Source organism: Lacerta agilis, chromosome 14 (assembly GCF_009819535.1).
Source record: "Lacerta agilis isolate rLacAgi1 chromosome 14, rLacAgi1.pri, whole genome shotgun sequence".
In the NCBI taxonomy this organism is placed as follows: domain Eukaryota; kingdom Metazoa; phylum Chordata; class Lepidosauria; order Squamata; family Lacertidae; genus Lacerta; species Lacerta agilis.
Genome location: NC_046325.1, coordinates 3,142,207 through 3,161,134, shown reverse-complemented (window position 1 = coordinate 3,161,134; position 18,928 = coordinate 3,142,207). Strand labels below are relative to the sequence as shown.

General features: G+C 52.2%; 1 protein-coding gene across 1 annotated transcript; it reads left to right on the top strand.

The window, feature by feature from the left end:
- Nucleotides 1-1,417: 1,417 nt before the first annotated feature.
- On the top strand, nucleotides 1,418-16,516 carry DVL2 (dishevelled segment polarity protein 2). Its single transcript, XM_033169677.1, has 15 exons — nucleotides 1,418-1,612; nucleotides 2,439-2,508; nucleotides 2,948-3,102; nucleotides 4,197-4,306; nucleotides 4,440-4,572; nucleotides 6,663-6,753; nucleotides 7,033-7,102; nucleotides 8,829-8,968; nucleotides 9,150-9,226; nucleotides 9,317-9,384; nucleotides 9,985-10,119; nucleotides 11,895-12,026; nucleotides 12,186-12,362; nucleotides 13,763-13,987; nucleotides 15,257-16,516. The coding sequence occupies exons 1-15, from the start codon at nucleotides 1,419-1,421 to the stop codon at nucleotides 15,742-15,744; spliced, it is 2,265 nt and encodes a 754-aa protein (XP_033025568.1). The 5' UTR covers nucleotide 1,418; the 3' UTR covers nucleotides 15,745-16,516.
- The last annotated feature ends 2,412 nt before the right edge of the window (nucleotides 16,517-18,928 follow it).

Here is an 18,928-nt window from a genome sequence, read left to right as displayed (position 1 = left end):
GGCACTGCTTTCGGGAGGGGGGGGGCAGATTGGTGCGGTTGGTCAATGGTAAGGTTCCTCTGCTCTGAATGTGGTTGAACCTTTTTGGCCTATCGGTCACATTTGATGTTGGCCAATGCTCTGAATGTCTTCTGCCATGGCCATGTGTACACAAACACACATGGAGCCCTGCACACAGCATGCACCCACTTCTGTGCAATGGGCTGTGAATCAAGGTGTACTTGCTTCCAGTGTGACCGTTCTAGGTTTCCATGCCAGCATTCTAGTGGCAGAGCTTTGCATTCAAAGGGGCTCAGGCCCAATTTCTGGCAGATCCAGGTGGGTCTGGGCATGTGCCCTGTTTTGAAGCCCTGCAGATCCACTGCCAGTCTCCGTGTAGACAGTCATGAGTTAACTGTCTTGCTGCTGTAAAAGGCAGTGTTCCTAAGTGCCCCTGCTGCCCCTGTGAAGCAGGCTTGGGTGAAGGGAATCTTCTCTCCTGGGAGAGGAGAGGAAAGTCTCTATTTGTTTCTCTGGCATTTAGCAGGCAGCCATTGTTCCTTGTGCAAAATAACTTTTGCAGGGTCTGATGTTTGTGTGCGATCTGTGGACTTTCTGCTGTGGCCAAGCATTGCTTGCTGAGCAGCTAGAGGTCAGGTCATGGCCTTTGCCGATGCCTATACAGTACTCGCTCCCAGATCCCTTTTAATCCCAGCGCCCTCCCTCTCCTTTTAAATACGAGACCACCCCTCGATCTTCGAAAGGGGAAGCCTCATCATTTTTCGGCGCGGCTCCTGAGCATGTGCAGAGTTTCTGACACAGCCAGCGGCCCCGCTCCCTTCCCAGAGAGCCGTCAATCTCGCGCTCACGTGACAGGAGGCTGTTCCTGCCGGAGGACAAAGACGGGGAATGTCTTTTTTCCGCCCTTCCCCTTCCGGGGCGTCCGCCTCCCCTCATGCCCCGCGGCGCGCCGCGTCATTGCGTGGGCGCGAGGCCCACGTGACCGGGGGCTCAGCAAGCGGCTCTCGCGCACGTGACCCCTTCCTCCCGCGGTTGGCCCAATGAAGAGCAGGGGCGGGGGAAGAAGGGACCGCCCCGTGTCACGTGGCGCGGCGACACCTCCTTTCCCCCCCTCACGTCTGTTTATGCCTAGTGGGAGGAGAAGGACGACGACGACGACGGGGGAGTGAAACGTGATGACGTAGAGACGCGCCGGGAAACGCTGCCGCTCTCGCGCCGCGCTCCCCGCCAGCCCTCTCCCCCCCCGCCCCTCCTCCTCCTCCGAACGTTCTCTCCCCGCCTCCTCCCACGTCGGCCGTTTCCTGCCCGTCTGGCGGCGCGGGAGCTGATTGGTGGGCGGGGCGGGACGGCGCGCGGTTGCCATGGCGCTGGCGGCGGGCCCCGGGCCTGGCGGCGGCGGCGGCGGGGCGACGGCGGCGATGCCGGGGGCGGCGGCAGCTTTGGCGCCGCCGGCGGGCGAGACGAAGGTGATCTACCACCTGGACGAGGAGGAGACGCCCTACCTGGTCAAGATCCCCGTCCCGGCCGAGCGCATCACCCTGGGCCACGTCAAGGCGGCCCTCGCCCGGCCAGGAGCCAAGTACTTCTTCAAGAGCATGGACCAGGACTTCGGGTAGACGACCCCCGCGGCCCCGGAGAGAGAGGAAGGGGAGAAGGAAGGGCCGGCCGGCCGGCCTCCCTGCCTTCCCCCACGCAAGGAGAGGGGAAGGGACCCAGGCGTCCGAGAGAGGGAGAGGCACGCCCATCCCCACAGCTCCTGGGACCCAGGCGTCCTGGCACACCTTCGTGGTCACCCAGGCGCTTGGGAGAAGGCCCTCCCCTCACACCATAGGTGCAAACGCACCCACAGAATTCCCCATAAAAGGGCCGAGCACCCACACATTTCTGTGCCAGGGCCATGCACCAACCTGGCACTCCTGCCTCACCCAAGAGGACCCTGAGAAAGAGGCTCTGATGCTCTTGAGGAGCATCTCCTTGCCCTTCTTAGGGGGTCTGGGAGACAGCCCTGCCCCCGGCCACACACTTCACAGAGAGATACCAGGAACCTGGGAGAAAAAACCAGGAACCTGCCTATCATTGCATCTGGCCAGTGGTGCATCTAACTCAGTAGGGTCAGCACTGACTGGCAGTAACTCTGCCAGGAGACGTTCCCAGGTTTACCTGGAGATGCTGCCAGGGGTTGGCCTTCTGCTGTGAAAATACAAGGCCTGCCACTGAGATGTGACCCTTCCACAGAAAGGGAACCAGGCCTCTGGGAGGCAGGATCCACCCCATCTCCCCACAAGCACCCAGAGCACACCCTTTCTGCACTTTGGCGTGCTTGGAGTGGCTTACTGCTGCTTCATAGTTGGGAGTCCCAGGGGCCACAAACAACTTGTCGCTTCTTGCTCTTTGCGAGCCCCCTTTCCTGATTCCCTTTTCTCTTCCTTCTGCTGAAGGGTTGTGAAGGAGGAGATCTCCGATGACAACGCAAAGCTCCCGTGCTTCAATGGCAGAGTCGTTTCCTGGGTATGAAGTTGGCACATCGTCTCACTGTGGGCACCCTCCCTAGCTTAGACCCAACTCTGGGTTGGCTTTAGGCCACATGTCTGGGGTCTTCCTTTGGCTCTGGGCTCAACAGTGGAGGCCTCTTACCCTCAAGCCATTTTCTAATTCAGATTGTGAGCTCCCTGGAGGCACCTGGCTGGCCGTCACCTTTTCCACAGCCATGCTGGCTGGACCTGGTGGGGAGTTCTACTCCAAAACATCTGGAGAGTCTTGTGGGAGGCCAGCCCAGCAGGAGCCGTTGGCCTCATCCAGCAGGGCCCATTTCCTCTACTTAAATTCCTGGCATTTGGCTTCTGAGGGTTTATTTAGCACCCAAACAGGTGGTCAGTCTTTGGGAAGGTTAGGATGGGGGGGGTGATTACCTGTTCCTCATTTTACCTTCTCCTTTTCCCTGCCACAGCTTGTGTCTTCTGAGAACCCCCAGCCTGAGCTCCCTCCCCCTCCCCCTCCTCCCATAGAGGTACGACCAGAACCTTCACCTCCGCCGCCGCCACTTCCTCCGTTGCCTGTGGAGCGGACTAGTGGCATTGGGGATTCCCGACCCCCTTCCTTTCAGTGAGTAAGGGGGGACTGAATGTGGGCTTTTGGGGTTACTGCTGGGTGAGTGTGTAGTGCTTCCGAGTACCAGTTGCTGGAAACCACAGGGAAGGTGCTCTTGTGCTCAGGTCCTGCTTGTGGGTTTCCCATAATGGGTATCTGGTTGGCCGCTTTGAGAACAGGATGCTGGACTAGATGGGTCATTGACCTGATCCATCAAGTTATTCCTGTGTTCTTACAGTGTTTGACTATTTGGGACACGGGTGGCGCTGTGGTCCAAACCACTGAGCCTCTTGGGCTTGCCAGTCAGAAGATTGGCAGTTCGAATTCCTGTGACGGGGTGAGCTTCCATTGCTCTGTCCCAGCTCCTGCAGTTCAAAAGCACACAAAAGCTGTGGTGGGAAGGTAGACAGCGTTTCCATGCACTATGGCTTCCGTCTCGATGTTTTCATTGCACCAGAAGCTATTTAGTCCTGCTGTCCACATGACCCAGGAAGCTGTCTGTGGACAAACACTAGCTCCCTTGGCCTGAAAGCGAGATGAGTGCCGTAACTCCATAGTCACCTTTGACTGGACTGGACCATCCAGGGTTCCTTTACCTTTTTGCTTTGACTATTGCGTGCTGCATAAAAGGAAATATTATTTATTAGATTTATACTCTGTGTCTTCCTCCTAAGGAGCCCAGAGCATAAATCTGTGGTATTCTTTAGGAAATTTCACAGAGCCAAGTTCACAATTTCTAATTCAGATTTATTAACAAGGCAACCAAATATAGGTTGCAGTCAAACGGAAGCATACAAAAATAAATTATATGTAATAACTATACAGTACTTCAGTAAAATATATTGACCTGTACAATCCATTATTGTTTTGTTTTATTAATTTTGTATTCCATCCTTTATCCAAAGATCACGGGTGGTTCATAACATTAAAACACAACATGAGAACAAAATTCTCATTATGCAATAGGTTTTTCTTTGCTGGGCCAAGCTTGAGGGGATGTATTTGAAGGTTTCCTGAATGAGGGACTTGGGGAGGTGCCCATTCTTAAATTCTGGTAGGTACTGTTGTGATACAATTCAGTGGTGGAGGCCCTTTCCCTGCCTTTGCAGCCCAAACATCTCCAGCAGCCACGAGAACCTGGACCACGAAACAGAGACTGAGTCCGTTGTGTCGCTGAGGCGGGAGCGGCCACGCCGCAGGGAGAGCATGGAGCACGGAGGTCAGTAGCCCCCTGGGAGCACAAACTCTGGGGTCTCTTCTCTGTGGGCTGCAAGGGAGGGTGTGCATGTGTGCATGGCCATTTTGTGAGCCCACCTTACGCTTCTCTCCTTGCCTTTAAAATAAATAATTAGGTGGGCACCGGCTAAACGGGCAGTCCCGCTTGGAGCGGCACCTGGCTGGGTACGAGAGCTCCTCCACCCTGCTGACCAGCGAACTTGAGACCACCAGCCTCTGCGACTCGGACGATGATGACACCATGAGCAGGTGAGGGGCAGCAATGGGCCGGCATTTTCGGTTGCGAGTAGCCAGTGGGTCCTTTCCCTCGGAAATGCTTCTCCTGGGATCTGTGGAGGGTGGGGTCTCCTCTGAAACAAGTCTTACTTTTCAGGGGGTCTTGGGGCTCTTCCTGTCCCGCAGTCTCCCCAAGAGCATTGCAAAGCCAGGAACGCTCACCTCCTAATCCTAGGCAGTGTGGTGTAGTGGTTAGAGTGTCTGACTAGGATGTGGGAGAGACCAGGGTTCAAATCACCACTCACCCAGGGAATTCACTGGGTGACCTTGAGCCAGCCGTCACCTCTTAGCCTAGCCCAGGCTTCCTCAACCTCGGCCCTCCAGATGTTTTTGGCCTACAACTCCCATGATCCCTAGCTAGCAGGACCAGTGGTCAGGGATGATGGGAATTGTAGTCTCAAAACATCTGGAGGGCAGAGGTTGAGGAAGCCTGGCCTAGCCTACCTCCCGGAGCTGTGCCTGATGTCAAGAAGATGAAAGTTGGGGTTTGCCTCACGCCAGGCTGGGAAGCGGTAAGATTTGCCTGGGCTCAGGGTGTCAAAGACGGAAGAGCCTTGCCATCTAGCGGGAGTGAAAACCTGCACTGTACTGGCTGCTAAATACAGTCGTACCTCAGAAGTCGAACAGAATCCGTTCCGGAAGTCCGTTCAACTTCCAAAACCAAATTGCGGCTTCTGATTGGCTGCAGGAAGCTTCTGCAGCCAGTCAGAAGCCGTGGAAGCCCCGTCAGACGTTCGGGTTCCAAAAGAACGTTCAAAAACTGGAACACTCACTTCCGGGTTTGTGGCATTCGGGAGCCAAAACGTCCGAGTTCAAGGTCATTCGGGATCCAAGGTATGACAGTTGCTCTCTTGACCAAAGGAAGGAATTTGCCTTGGCTGCATTAAGAATTGGGTGTGAAATCCCTCGTCCCACCTGTGTTTAAGCCTTGGAGGGTTACCCCCCTTGCTGCTGCAGGAGGGTCCATGATTCTCAGGTGTGCACCAGGCCTTGCTACACACCTGGCTCCTATCTCAGTTCTGGGTGATGAGCTCTCTTTGGGCTCCTGGGCTCTCTTGGCCAGATGACCTCTTTTCAGCTTGGGTGATTTGCAGCAAGCCAGCAAGGGAAGGGACTTTCTTACGTTTGTGACAAGACCGGCGTAGTGCGACCTGCTTGCCACTGTGCCGCACAATTTGCTGCACCGCCTCCTCTTTGCTGACCTGTTTCTCTTTCCGGGAACATTTGGGTTCGTGCCAAAAGTTGGGGTAGGCAAAACTCTTGGCAGACAAGAACCCCCTTTTCGCTGGATGGCTTCCTGGCCTTAAGACCTTACTGTGAGGATGCTGATAGCTAGCAGGTGGAAGGGAGAGGCTTTGCCAACAAAAGAAGAATGACAGGTGAAAGTGTTTGAATATGTGGAACTGGCAAAAATGACAGGGAGAATTAGGAATCAAACAATCCAAAAGTTCCGTAAAGAATGGGATAATTGTAGAGCATATTTAAAAAAACATTGTTCCCATACGAAACCTTTAACCTGCTTTGACTAACTCACGCAATATTATATGGTATAAGTAATATAGACAATATATCTTAAGTTAATTGTTATAATATAATGCAATTATTGAGGAAACAAAGGACCCATGCTTAGAGAGACGGAAGTCTTAAAGGATGGAAGAAGTTTATTTTATGTATATGTAACATTTATTTTTTGGTAATATTTTGCTTTCTGTGTAACATATTTTTGCAAGTTGGTGGATGGTGTGTTTTCTTTTTACTTATGTGATGCAACAGTTAAATTCAATAAAATATACTGTATTTTTCCGTGTATAAGACTAGGTTTCCCCCCTAAAAAATAATGTCAAAAAACAGGGGGCGTCTTATACACGGGGCCATCTTCCCCTCCCTATTTTCTTAAATCTGAGTCCCCAAAAATTGGGGCGTCATACATGGGGGTGTCTTATAGACAGAAAGATACGGTGTGTGTGTTTATGTATATATACACACACAAAGACCTTATCACCATTGCACCCCTGGGCTGGCAGTTGGGCTTCAGGGTCTCTCTCCCCCTCTCCCTATGGCAGGTTCAGTAGCTCCACGGAGCAGAGCAGCGCCTCTCGCCTCCTCAAGCGCCACCGTAGGCGACGGAAGCAGCGCCCACCACGTCTCGAGCGGGTAGGTTGGCATGGGGGGGGGTCTGCCGTGGCCATGTGGGTTGCTGTCCCATGGGCGATGGAAGAAGCAGGATCTCTTGTCTTGCATGGAGGGGGAGAGGAATAAGCTTCGGGGGGGGGGGGGCTGATCCTCACTCTGATCTCCCCCTTTGCTTGAGGGCTTCCAACAGGTGTCTTGTTGGCTGCTGTGCTGCAGTAGATGGGCCGTTGGCCTGATCCTGCAGCCAGGCTCTTCTGAGGTCCCTCTCTTTACTTCTTTCTTTTCCAACTCTTCTTTCAGACGTCATCCTTCAGCAGCGTCACCGACTCGACCATGTCTCTCAACATCATCACTGTTACCCTGAACATGGGTAAGGGCAGTGCTTTTTTTCTGGGGGACACAGGGGGAGAGCCAATGTGGTGTAGTGGTTAAGAGCGGTGGACTCGTAATCTGGTGAACCAGGTTCGCTTCCCCGCTCCTCCACATGCAGCTGCTGGGTGACCTTGGGCTAGTCACACTTCTCTGAAGTCTCTCAGCCCCACTCACCTCACAGAGTGTTTGTTGTGGGGGAGGAAGGGAAAGGAGAATGTTAGCCGCTTGGAGACTCCTTTGGGCAGTGATAAAGTGGGATATCAAATCCAAACTCTTCTTCTAAACATTTTGTGAATCTAAGTTTGGCCTCATTGAGAGGCGGTATTTCAATACAGTGCATGTGCTGCAGTCACACAATCTATCAGTAGCTGAACTGGGTTCCACACAGTCACAAAAACAAAACAAAAAAGAGCCGCAAAATCAATAGCAAAAACCAACAGACCTCAGTGTAACACTCAAAACGGAAGTGTTGCACTCAAGTTGGAAGTGTAATCTCAAAATGGAGCACATTTTACTTCCGATAAAAGTTTGCAAACTGGAACGGTTACTTCTGGGTTTGCAGTGTTTTCGTTCCAAGTTGTTTGAGAACCGAGGTACCACTGTATGAGTAGGAAAATGAGAGTACCCCTAAACATTTTTTAAAGGAAAAAAGCACTGGGTAAGGGAGCGGTTTGCGGGGTTTGGGGGGGGGTGAGGTGAGAGAGAGACTTAAAATGGAAAAGGTTGAGTGGCCACAATGGGGGATTGCAGAGGCAGTGGAAGGCAGGGCTGTGCGTGTGAGCGAATCACTATAAGGGAGAGGGTTGAAGTCTGCAGGCTGGCTAGTTGAGCAGCAAAATGCCAGAACAGGCATTTTTAAGCCATACTGCCAACAGAGTTCTTCTGGTGGGCATAGCATCTCTTTTCTACTTTTATGAGAAAGTAAGGCAAGAACCTGCCAGTGGGATTTAAGGGGTGGATCAGTTGTTTATTGTGGATCATTTCATTGGACTCTCCACTCCCACCAGACCCAGCCAGCAGGGCCAATGCTCAGGGATGATGGGGGGTGGTGGTAACCACATCTGGCTTCCTCTCCCATTGACTTGGGTGGTCCACCAATCCTCCTCTCCAGATCTGCCCTCCTCAGTTTCTTCATTTATTAGAATCACTGGAAGGGACCCCAAGGGTCGTCCAGTCCAATTCTCTGCAGGAATCACAGCTAAAGAACGCCTGACAGGTTGCCGCCCAGCCTCTGTTTCTACTTTTTAAATATACTTTTTATTAAATTTTCACTTTAAACAACAAAAAAACAAACAAACCAATGAACAGCAAATTTCAACAGTCTTTTACACACCTTATTTCCCTTCGCTCTGCTGAGCTGTGACTTCCCTCCGTCCCGACCACAGGCTTTCCTGTCCGATCTGCTCTCACAGTTTCTTCTTGTTTCATCAAGTCCGTGTCATAGGGTTTATTTCAATCCTGCTAGTGTCTTCAAACTTCTACAGTTATTATTTATATACATTATTATTTATATACATTATTTATTTATATTATTTATATTTATATACAGTAGTCAATAAATTTACTCCAGTTTCTTTGGAATTTTGATTCATCCTGGTTTTGGGCTAATAATGTTCTACCTGTTTCAAAACCTCCCGTGAAGGAGCACCCGCCACCTTCCAGTTAATTGCTGGAATTGACCTCCTTTATTCCCCCCCCCCCCCGGCCGCCTTTTTCCTGAGCAGAAAAGTACAATTTCCTGGGCATCTCCATCGTGGGGCAAAGCAACGAGCGAGGAGACGGGGGCATCTACATTGGCTCCATCATGAAGGGCGGCGCGGTGGCGGCAGACGGCCGGATCGAGCCCGGGGACATGCTGCTGCAGGTGAGCCCGGCGGCTTCGGGGGGGAGAGAGGACCCTCCTCAAAGCCCTTGGGGAGCTTCCTTCCCGTTTTGGTGGGCTGGAGGCTTCTCTCCTGCTTCCCGCGTGAGGATGGGGACAGAGCAGCGCCCCGGAGCCACAGCATGAAGCCCGCCTAGCAGCGCTTGTTTCTTCTCCGCCCCAGGTCAACGACATTAATTTTGAGAACATGAGCAACGACGACGCCGTGAGGGTCTTGCGGGAGATTGTCCACAAGCCGGGGTGAGTGGGCTTCCCCCCCCGAGCGCCCTCTTGAGCGCCGGGCTGCCTTGCGGGGGCAGCTTTGAGCTCATGCTCACCTTTCCTTTGCAGCCCGATTGTGCTGACAGTGGCCAAGTGCTGGGACCCCTCCCCGCAAGGCTATTTCACCCTGCCTAGAAGTAAGTGGCCGACGCCCGTGTCCCCCACCCCAAACCCTCGAGAGGCTTTGCTCAGACTCAGCCAGACCCAAAAGGAGTGAAAAGGACTTCTCAACTATAGTCTAAGGCAGGGGTGGCCAACTTCTAAGAGACTGCGATCTACTCACACAGTTAAAAACTGGCAGTGATCTACCCCCTTTTGGGGGGTTCAGATCACAGTTCTGGAGTTTCTTTAGGGAGGAGGAAAGCGACAGTGAGCTTTTTCTAGGAAGGAAAGCCCTGTTTTTGGTGGTTCAGGTCATTTTAGGGGTGCAGCTTCTTAGGGGGAGCCACTGATCTACCAGTGATCTACCACAGATGTCCAGTGATCTACTGGTAGATCACGATCTACCTGTTGGACATGCCTGGTCTAAGGCATAGCAGGCCAGAGGTCTCCCCACCCCCCAACCTAAGATGGTTTGCCAAACAGCCGGGCCTGCATAGGCAGAGTTTGGGCTCCGGATCTGGAAATGTCCTGGTTCTAGGGCCTAGACTCCGCGATGGGGGAGAGGAGGGCAGGCCAGGAGCCTCACTTCGCTGGGGACTTTCCTAAGGCTTCTTCCCTGTCTGTGTTGCGTCCAGATGAGCCAATCCAGCCCATCGACCCAGCAGCTTGGGTGTCCCATTCAGCTGCCCTGACTGGGGCCTTTGCTGCCTACCCTGGGAGCAGCTCGATGAGCACCATCACCTCGGGGACCTCCGTCACTGAGACTGAACGTGAGTGACCCATATTGCTCTGCCCTGATTATTAGGGGGGGAGAGAGGGAGAGGACGGGGACAGAAGGAGGTGTAAGCCCTCTTCTGAAAATCTCTGTGACCCCTCTTTCAAGAAACACCAGTTGCCCGCTGCTGGACCACACTCTTGTAAGTTAAATAAACCCAGTGGGGAACCCTGCGGCATGAATGCAATCCCATATCTGGCGTATTTATTTAAAAGCATTTACAAAGCGCTTAATATTTTTTTAAAAACCTTTAAGCAGTATATAATATAGAAAAGCAAACAGTGTTATTTGAGTAAAAATTCAATCTAAATCCAATAAATCAGTGGTGTGAAGCATATTTAAAAAGATAGAAAAGCTAATACAGTGGTACCTTGGTTTAAGAACAATTTGAATTAAGAATGCTGCAAACACAAACGTAGGTGTTTTGGTTTGTGAATTTTGCCTTGGAATAAGAACATGTTTCGCTTCCTGTTGAGCGTGTTCCATTTGTAAATGGAAAGCACGCCTTGGTTTAAGAAAGGACTTCCGGAACGGATTAAGTTTGTAAACAAAGGTACCACTGTAACAGAATCCAGGCATATAAAGCAGTTTAGTTTTATGGGTCTGGGAAAGCAAAAAGGCCTGTCTTTACAATACGGCTGAAGCAACGGATGCTTTGCTGCTTCGCTTATGAGAAGGACTTTCTGGTGGAAATGCCCCTTCTTTGGGTCACCACCTTGTGATATTCTGCTGGATGTGATCCTGCGAGCAAAATTTGCCCAGGCAATCCAAGACTTTTGTCCAGGGGCAGGCAGCCACCTGGTCCCAGGATTTTGGATTAGTAAGGTTATTAGCCCTGAAGCCTGAATGTTGGAAGATTCAGGAGAGATAAAGGAGTACTTCACGCAGTGCATAGATAAACTGTGGAACTCATTCCAGCAGGAGGCAAGGATGGCCACCAACAGACTTGACAAATTCGCGGAGGAAGAGAGGACTCTCAGTGGCTTTAGCCAGGATGGCTGTGCTCTGTCTGCCTGCACAGTTGGCAGCAATGCTTCTGAATGTCAGTTGCTGGAAAACGCAGGAAGGGAGAGTGTTTTTTCTTTTTCTTTCACATTGTTTTTATATTCAAGATTATCTTAAGTCTCCCATCTCGCTCGTTTCTGGGTCATTCGCACCAGTTGTCTCATTTGTCTTGCACGTCCACAGAAGATCCCAGGATCTGAGCATTTTCCACACCTTTCCCTCAACATTCTTTCTTTCTCCCCACTCTCCCCCCAAAAATACATTTAATTGAGTGTTAACAATGACAGGCGGGTACAGGGGGGAAAAGAAGTGAAAGAAAAATGAGTTGTTGTTTTTTTTTAAAAAAAAACCTTTGTTGTCACAATTGTCAATAAAGAAATGTAGAGTTCAGCTCTGCAATTTACTGAGTTGGTGGTAGAACATGCCAAGAGGAAAGGGGCATTGTGGCCCATGATTATTACAAAGAGCTCCATAGTCTGAATCATAACGATTTCCATATTTTTATTTTAAAAATATATAGAAGAAGCAGACACTCTGATAGACCTGTGGGACTTGAGCTGCTGTGTGTGCCGTTTGGTCTGATTTTATTTTATATGCCAAGAAGACAATCTGGAGCACGTTGGCCCCTGGGCGCTTTTAGCTGCTGCTGCTGCTGCAGAAAAATGATGCCTCAGCTCCCCTGGGGGAAAGCTCATTCGGGATCTCTCATCCCAGGGAGTTTGACGGAGGTCTCTCTTTCCCTTTCCCCTGTCGTCCGACATTCAGGCTTTGACGACTTCAACCTGTCCATCCACACCGACATGGCCTCCGTCACCAAGGCCATGGCTTCCCCAGAGTCGGGCCTGGAGGTCCGCGACCGAATGTGGCTCAAGATCACCATCCCCAACGCTTTCCTAGGTACCGTGCTGAGGAGCAGGGCAGGCGGGAGGGTGGGTGGCCTGCTGCCTGAAAGGGAGGCAGGGAGCAGGATTCCCCTCCACAGGCCCTGAAGTGAGGGACCCATGCAGCCCTCCCTGGCAGCCTAGCTCTTCCTCACCCTTCGCCCACCCCTCCCAGGCTCGGATGTGGTGGACTGGCTGTACCACCACGTGGAGGGCTTCCAGGACCGCCGAGAGGCCCGCAAGTACGCCAGCAACCTCCTGAAGGCCGGCTTCATCCGCCACACGGTCAACAAGATCACCTTCTCCGAGCAGTGCTACTACATCTTCGGAGACTTCAGCGGCTGCGAAAACTGTAAGGAGGGAAAGGCTTTGCTCAGAACTGTAGCTCTGCTCCAGCCTTCCCCAAGCTCTGTCTGTCCGTCTTCCTTCCTCTTCCTCTTCCTCTTGTCTCCCATCATCCCCAACCCATGTGGATGCGTAACAATGCACCTGTTGGAAGTTGAAGCAGTCAAAAACACCCGGAACCAAACCAAGAGGCACTCCCCACATTCCTAATGGGAGCGCAGCGGTGAAGGTTGCTTGGAGTGCAAGGAAACCCAGACATGCTCAGAGGCACCCTGTTCTTAATTCCTTCAAACAGGTTCTGGGCATTCAACCTGGATGGGCCTCAGCCCAAGAGAAGAGAGGATTAAGGCAAGGGATAGGAACATCTGTGCTGGCTGGGGCTGATGGGAGTTGTCCAAAACATCTGGAGGGTGCCAGCTTGGGGTGTGTTCTGTGTTTGCCAGATCTCATACCCGCACTGCCTTTGCCTGCCTTATCTCCTAGCTGCTTTCAGGCTGGCCCCTGCCCTGTTGCCGAAAGCCCTGAAGCTGGTCACAGCCATGGACTTCGTTGAATTTTCCGTGTGCTCCATCCCATAGTTTGCCAGGCTGTGGAATACTAAATTGCACTGCTGAATTAGACCGTACGAATAACACAGGTTTTAGTTGCTAAATCTCTCCCTCTGCCCTGCTTAATTGTCTTAATCCTTTCGTAAAAACAATAATTTTTATTAGTTTTCCATTTACAACAATCCAATAATAGCCTCATTATAACAATGCCAAATTATAATGCAAATCCTCATACAAATCATTCAAATACCGAATTACATAATTTCGGTGGCCCCCCCACATGCTAGAATTGATGGCTTGATGCTTTACTTTATTTCTGCATTCCAAAATCTTACTGATTTCTATCACGTTCCTGTCATAATAGTAATCCCTTATACGACAGCTGCAATATCCATAACTTCTATTCCTGCTGACTCCTCAAGTAATTTATAAGACTACAGGTGAAGATCTCATAGTGTATCGATGTTCTTCCTGTGTGTGACATTTATTCTGTCCATGGTGTTTCTTCCTGTCCTTTCCATTCCTTAGCCCTCCACCGTTCTGCTTGATAGCCGGAAGCCGGTTTGAGTGCCTTCCTCTGGGCTGCCTCTTTGCACGGAGGAGAGGGAGCCATCGATGGCCGCTAACCAGGGTGGTTGTGGTCTTTCTGAATTCCCAGTTTCAGGAAACCACAGGAGGAGGGGAGAGGGCTCTTTCTGGTTGGATCCTGCTTTTGGGTTTCCCTCTGGGGCATCCGCTTGGTCTCTGTGGGAACAGGGTGCTGGACTAGATGGGCCGGATCCGGCAGCCAGTCTCTTTACATTTTCTCCACTTGGATGGACTCCTCATTCCCGGTTTCCTCCTCCTCTTCCTCCTCCAGACATGGCCAACCTCTCCCTCAACGACAACGACGGCTCCAGCGGCGCCTCCGACCAGGACACCCTGGCCCCTCTGCCCTTGCCGGGCGCCACCCCCTGGCCTCTGATGCCCACCTTCTCCTACCAGTACCCGGCACCCCACCCCTACAGCCCCCAGCCCCCGCCTTACCATGAGCTCTCTTCCTACAGCTACGGCATGGGGAGTGCCGGCAGCCAGCACAGCGAAGGTAGGGCAGGTAGCAGCCCTGGATCTCATCCGGCCGGCCCTTTTATTGTGTTTGCAAATGGCCCTCGCTCAGAATCATAGGAGAGTTGGAAGGGTCATCTAGCACAAGGGTCCTTAGCCCAAGCCCCTGCGATGCAGGAATCTTTTGCCCAACATGGGGCTCGAACTCTCGACCCTGAGATTAAGAGTGTCAAGCTCTTCCGACTGCTATATTCGGGTATCAGGGCTGCGGGCTGCCCAGTGGAAGCTGTTGGATCCCCCAGTTGGGACAGAGCAGTTCCCAGCCTCGCGTGATGCACAGTCACGAGCAAGGGCCCTTCGGGATTCTCTGGATGACTGAGTGAAGGCCCTGTGTGAGTGTCTGGAGGCGCTTGGAGGATGCATGGTGGCTAACAGATTGAGGTTGAGTCCTGACAAGACAGAAGTACTGTTTTGGGGGGACGGGGCGGGCAGGTGTGGGGGACTCCCTGGTCCCGAATGGGGCAACTGTGCCTCTGAAGGACCAGGTGTGCAGCCTGGGAGTCATTTTGGACTCACCGCTGCCCATGGAGGCGCAGGTTAATTCTGTGTCCAGGGCAGCTGTCTTACCAGCTCCATCTGGTGCGCAGGATGAGACCCTCCCTGCCCGCAGACTGTCTTGCCAGAGTGGCGCATGCTCTGGTTATATCCCCCTTGGACTACTGCAATGCGCTCTACGTGGGGCTACCTTTGAAGGTGACCCGGAAACTGCAACTAATCCAGAATGCGGCAGCTAGACTGGGGACTGGGAGCGGCCGCCGAGGCCACATAAAACTGGTCTTGAAAGACCTACATTGGCTCCCAGGACATTTCCGAGCACAATTCAAAGTGTTGGTGCTGACCTTGAAAGCCCTAAACGGCCTCAAAGGCCCAGTATACCTGAAGGAGCATTTCCACCCCCATCGCTCAGCCCAGACACTGAGGTCCAGCTCCGAGGGCCTTCTGGCGGTTCCCTCCCTGCGAGAAGTGAGGTTGCAAGGAACCAGGCAGAGGGCCTTCTCGGTGGTGGCACCCTCCCTGTGGAACGCCCTCCCACCAGATGTCAAGGAAATAAACAACTATTTGACTTTTAGAAGACATCTGAAGGCAGCCTTGTTTAGGGAAGTTTTGAATTGTTTGATATTTTGTCGTGTTTTTAATATTCCATTGGGAGGCAGACAGCTTCCAGCAACAACTAAGTATTATTATTAGAGAGTGGGCAAACATTGCTTCCCCTGACTTCCATGCCTCCTCTCTCCCTTCTTTTCCGCAGGCAGCCGGAGCAGTGGGTCAAACCGCAGTGATGGCGGTGGCGGTGGCAGTGGGGCTGGCCGAGGGGCTGGCAAGCCCAAGGAGGAGAAGGCGGGAGCTGACTCCAAGTCCGGCAGCGGCAGCGAGTCGGAGTACTCCGTCCGCAGTGGCAGCCAGCGCGGCGGGGTGACGGTGGGGCCCGGCGGGGAGGGGGCTTCCCAGCGCAGCCAGCACAGCCTGGGGGGTGGCAGCATCCGCTCCCACCACTCCCTCCACGCGGCCTACGCTGCCCCAGGGGGCATCCCCCTGGCTTACAACCCCATGGTGGTCATGATGGTCCCGCCCCCCGCCCCACCATCAGCTGCTGCTGCGGCCGCGGCAGCCGTCCAGCCCCCCGGGGCTCCCCCGGTGCGCGACTTGGGCTCGGTGCCCCCCGAGCTCACGGCCAGCCGCCAGTCCTTCCACATGGCCATGGGGAACCCCAGCGAGTTCTTTGTCGACGTGATGTGAACTGAGGCTGGGGGGCCCGAGCCCCACCTTGCGCTCACCGCCGTGGCCTCCGTCCCCAGAGCTTTCCACAACCCTCTGACCTCTGCCGGGGCTCCGTGGCCCCCCTCTCTCACTCACACACACATGCCACAAGAGAGCCTTTCGGATGGACGCAAACATTTGCTTCTTGCCGCCAGTTGGCACAATGCCGACCGCCCGGCTGGTCCTCTGACTTGGCCAGAAGCAATGTGGCCCCCATCCACGACGTGGCACTTCCGTGGCTCAGCTTAGGGCTCACGTGACCCACGCCCGCCTTGCCAGCATTTTTTCCTTCACCAGCAGAACCGTTTGCCTTCATCCCGTGATTAGCCGTTTGTCACACGTGGCTTCTGTGGCCACAGCAGGTGGCTTGACGGGTCCTCTCTAGTTTATTGCATTCAGTTGGCTCCGCCTTCCATATTGTGAGCCGCCATGTTTACCTTTTTTTTTAGCACAGTGGCTTGCTTGGCCACTTTTTAATCATGTGACTCAGGTCTCTAGAATCATGTGACCTCTGCCTCCTATTTTGTATCTGCCTTGAACTGGTGTCCTCGGAATTTTGGCCCCTCTTGAGTTCCGTGGTCAGGTGGCCACCTTGGAATGTCACATGACCCAGGGCAACGGCCCAGGACTTCCTGTCACATGACCTGATCTGTTCTATGGTTTTGTGAGCAGGTGAGTCTCGATGCCTCCGCTTCTTAGTGGAACAGTAGATTCATTTGATCCCCATCCCTGCACCCCACTTGGGGATCCCCCCAAAACCCGGTGTCAATGAAGTGCTCATTTTGTTTTGTGCTGTTTCATTTTTTTCTGTTAAAGAGGAAACTTTCTTAATTTTTTTTTATTCATGTTTTTGGAGTTAAGATGGTTCATTTTTTTTTAAAAAAAAACCTTCCTTTTGTATAAAAGTCTCCCCCCCGCCCCAGATCTCATTTTTACACTACACTCCCCCAAATTTGAGATCATTCTTTTTTGTTTTTTTATTATGTGTTTCTAACACTACAACTCTTTGCATTTTGAAGGGTTTACAACCAAAGTGTCACTGGCAACGTTTGATTCCAGGGTCGCTGCCAGAATTGTGCTCTTTGCCCTGTTTGTAATAGAAAATGTGTTTGTTTCCTTTGCAGCCTGTTGCTGTTTCAGCTGCTAAACGTTTTCCATCCCGTGCCGGGGGGCGGAGGTAACTTGAGGCAAAATCCCAACATCCTTTGCCCCCCGTTTCTATCCCAGGGAAAGACCAGACTATTGATGTGGGGTAGGAGTCCTTTTGGTTCTAGGTCACAGAGTTGAGCAGTGGAGACTGGATCCAAAAGTTCTCTTCTGCCAACGAAAGGAGGAAGACTTTCTCCGTCATACGAAGGGGGAACTCTTGGATCTAAGCCTGTATGGACATCTTGTGTGCGACACTATTGGGGGAACACAGCTCAGGACTGAAATGCGTCTATTTTGCTCACAGATGTCCATCCCTGCAGCCCTTAAAATTCTTTTTAGAGAGAGAATTCGGTTTCGAAGTCTCTCACTGCGCAGGATCTTCAGGGTTATAGTTCACGCTTTGCCTTGTGATGTAGGTGGGCAGGAGAACAAACCCCAAAGAATCTCCACCTGCAAATTGCCGCAGCAAGCCCTAAAACCAGGTGTTATGGGGCCCGGGCAGATTGTGCCCGCTTTGCTCCTTCCCTCTCAAGCTGGGGAGAATGAAACCACAATTCCTGCCCTTAGTATTATGTCCGACCTCAGGGATTGTAGTCTCTCTAGCTTTGCCATATCTTAAGAGCAAAAAAGAGGATAGCCCGAGCTGCTGCCAGCCCGAGCTGGAGAAATAGGGCTGCGGGCATGCAGAGCCTCCCGAGCCCTGTCCCCCCCCCCCAAAAAAACCTGGACATTTCCTTTAAAATGTAAAAATCCGCCCAGATGAGCATGTTGGCCCCCCAAAAGAGGACATAACTGGGTTTCCCCGGACGAATGGCAACCCTACTCTTGGGCCAAATAAGCCGCCATCCCCTAAGCCAGGAATCTTCATTTTTTTAATCACAGGAGCGAATTGGGCTCATGCAAAGTAAAGGCCTGGTTTTGTGGCTTTTGGAGCACGTGAGTGAATCGGGGTGGAATACTTTGGGGTGCGTTGCAACACCTTCAGGGCCTTTCTAACTAGGATAAGAGCCGAGATTCCTCGACACTTCCATCCTCCCGCTTTCAGAAGCCAGGCCACGGACTCTTGAAGAAGGAAACCTTTTCCTCACCTGGACGGGAAGGTGGTTTGGCCGGCTACGCTGCGCCTCTCAGTTTCCACACCCAAGTGCAGAGCGTGGATGTTGAAATTTGCCTCTTGTCACCTCCTGAGCGGTGCCAGCTAGTATGTTGGTCTCCCTGCTCTCTCTAACTCTCCTTTTGCTGCCCCATCCAGAGTTGTAGCAATTCTATCCCCTGAATCCTGCAGAGTCTCATCCGGGGAAGAAGGTAAAAAGTGGAAGGGAGGAGGAGAGGGATTCAACACTCCCCCCCCCCCCTGCTTGCCTCCCTCCCCAAACAGGGTACGAACTTCCTCTTCAATGGTGCTACTTCCTTCCAGCCTGCACGTTCCTGCGACTCTTTGTCTCTAGGTTGCAGCGGGAGACACCCCCCTAGGGATTGGGGCCCCTCACGAGTATTTAGCCCTCCCCTCTCTCTAGGGGCCTGGGTGTGTGTGCGTGCGTGTGATCGGTAGCAGATAACTATTTTGTAATAACATATTTATTTTTTAGCTCTTTTGTGTACAAAAAAAACAACACCATTCAGTAATAATAATAAAAAAACCTAATAAAACAAAAGCGTGTCAACTCGTGCATTTTGTTTACATGATGCTCGGATAGTTTTTTTTTTTGGGGGGGGGGGGTAAACCGGATGGCAAAATTTGGAATTAGCACGTCAGGCATTTTGCAGTTCTTTGGCAAAAAAGTCTTTGATCATCAAGGTCAGGGGTCAGCAATTTTTTTCAGCAGGGGGTCAGTCCACTGTCTCTCAGACCTTGTGGGGGGGCGGACTTTTTTTTAAAAAACGAATTCCTATGCCCTATAAATAACCCCGATAGGCATTTTAAATAAAAGGACACATTCTATTTATGTAAAAACACGCTGATTCCTGGACCGTCCGTGGGCTGGATTTAGAAGGCGATTGGGCCAGGTTCGGT

Excerpts from the sequence above, each read along its gene's own strand:
- DVL2 (XM_033169677.1), top strand. The coding sequence starts at position 1,419 with ATGCCGGGGGCGGCGGCAGCTTTGGCGCCGCCGGCGGGCGAGACGAAG. Across the intron at positions 6,754-7,032 it reads GCCCACCACGTCTCGAGCGG|ACGTCATCCTTCAGCAGCGT; the intron begins GTAGGTTGGCAT and ends CTCTTCTTTCAG. Across the intron at positions 12,027-12,185 it reads CATCCCCAACGCTTTCCTAG|GCTCGGATGTGGTGGACTGG; the intron begins GTACCGTGCTGA and ends CACCCCTCCCAG.